The sequence below is a fragment of the Penaeus monodon genome, chromosome 19 (genome assembly GCF_015228065.2).
Source record: "Penaeus monodon isolate SGIC_2016 chromosome 19, NSTDA_Pmon_1, whole genome shotgun sequence".
Lineage (NCBI taxonomy): Eukaryota > Metazoa > Arthropoda > Malacostraca > Decapoda > Penaeidae > Penaeus > Penaeus monodon.
This window is the reverse complement of record NC_051404.1, coordinates 46,752,027-46,752,731: the sequence shown is the minus strand read 5'-3', so window position 1 is coordinate 46,752,731 and position 705 is coordinate 46,752,027. Positions and strand designations below refer to the sequence as shown.

The 705-nt window shown below is 50.6% G+C and overlaps 1 protein-coding gene across 1 annotated transcript in view; it reads left to right on the top strand.

Annotated features, from left to right (window-relative positions):
• The first annotated feature begins 362 nt into the window (after nucleotides 1-362).
• The window catches only part of LOC119585420, a 17,650-nt gene continuing 17,307 nt past the window's right edge, over nucleotides 363-705 (top strand). The window contains exon 1 of the mRNA XM_037934082.1: nucleotides 363-441. Coding sequence (XP_037790010.1) covers nucleotides 363-441 — 79 coding nt within the window. The remainder of the gene's footprint in view (nucleotides 442-705) is intronic.

The window sequence follows — 705 nt, the reverse complement described above, 5'->3', positions numbered from 1 at the left end:
GATCTTTCTCTCTTATCACTGCAGAATCCATCGTGATTCCATACTATCGCAGCCCTGATTATATGCGTCGATTATCAAGATTGCACACGTCATACAGGTAATGCATACCTTGCTTTCACGTCGGTCAGCCAGGGGGAAGGCGGGGGGAGGGAAGGGAGGGGGTCACGGTCAAATCGAAGGCGGAATTCCTCAAGCAGGGAGAGAAGTCCCTCGATTTGGCCGGGGACTCGCGGACTGCTCGGTCAAAGGGCCAGGGAAGCTGTTCGTTGGCCACGCGAGGGGCGCTGGCCACGAAAACTCGCCCAAGAGAAGGATTGGAAGCATTCTGTCGGCGCGAGATGGACGAAAGGGAGTGGGACGGGATGCCAGATGAAGAGGATGAATCGGGAATAAGGATCCGTGAAAATTGTGAAAACATGAGGGCAAAAGATGAGAAAGGAAGCGAGTCAAACGGAAGGCCTGAGGAAGGAGGGAGGAGAGTTGCGTCACCGATTTTTACTTAATTTGGAGCGATGCTTGACACCCCGAACTAACATGAGCGGTAAACATCTTCATATTTCTTCCTCTGTAGATTTTTCTCAGTTTCTTCCACCAGTGTATAATATATATTTTTTTTCTCGGCGAAGTCTGAAAGTGAGGACTGTACAGCAACAAAGGGGCGGGGCAACTAAACTAACTTCGGGGTCCCAGGCAGAATGCGATAGA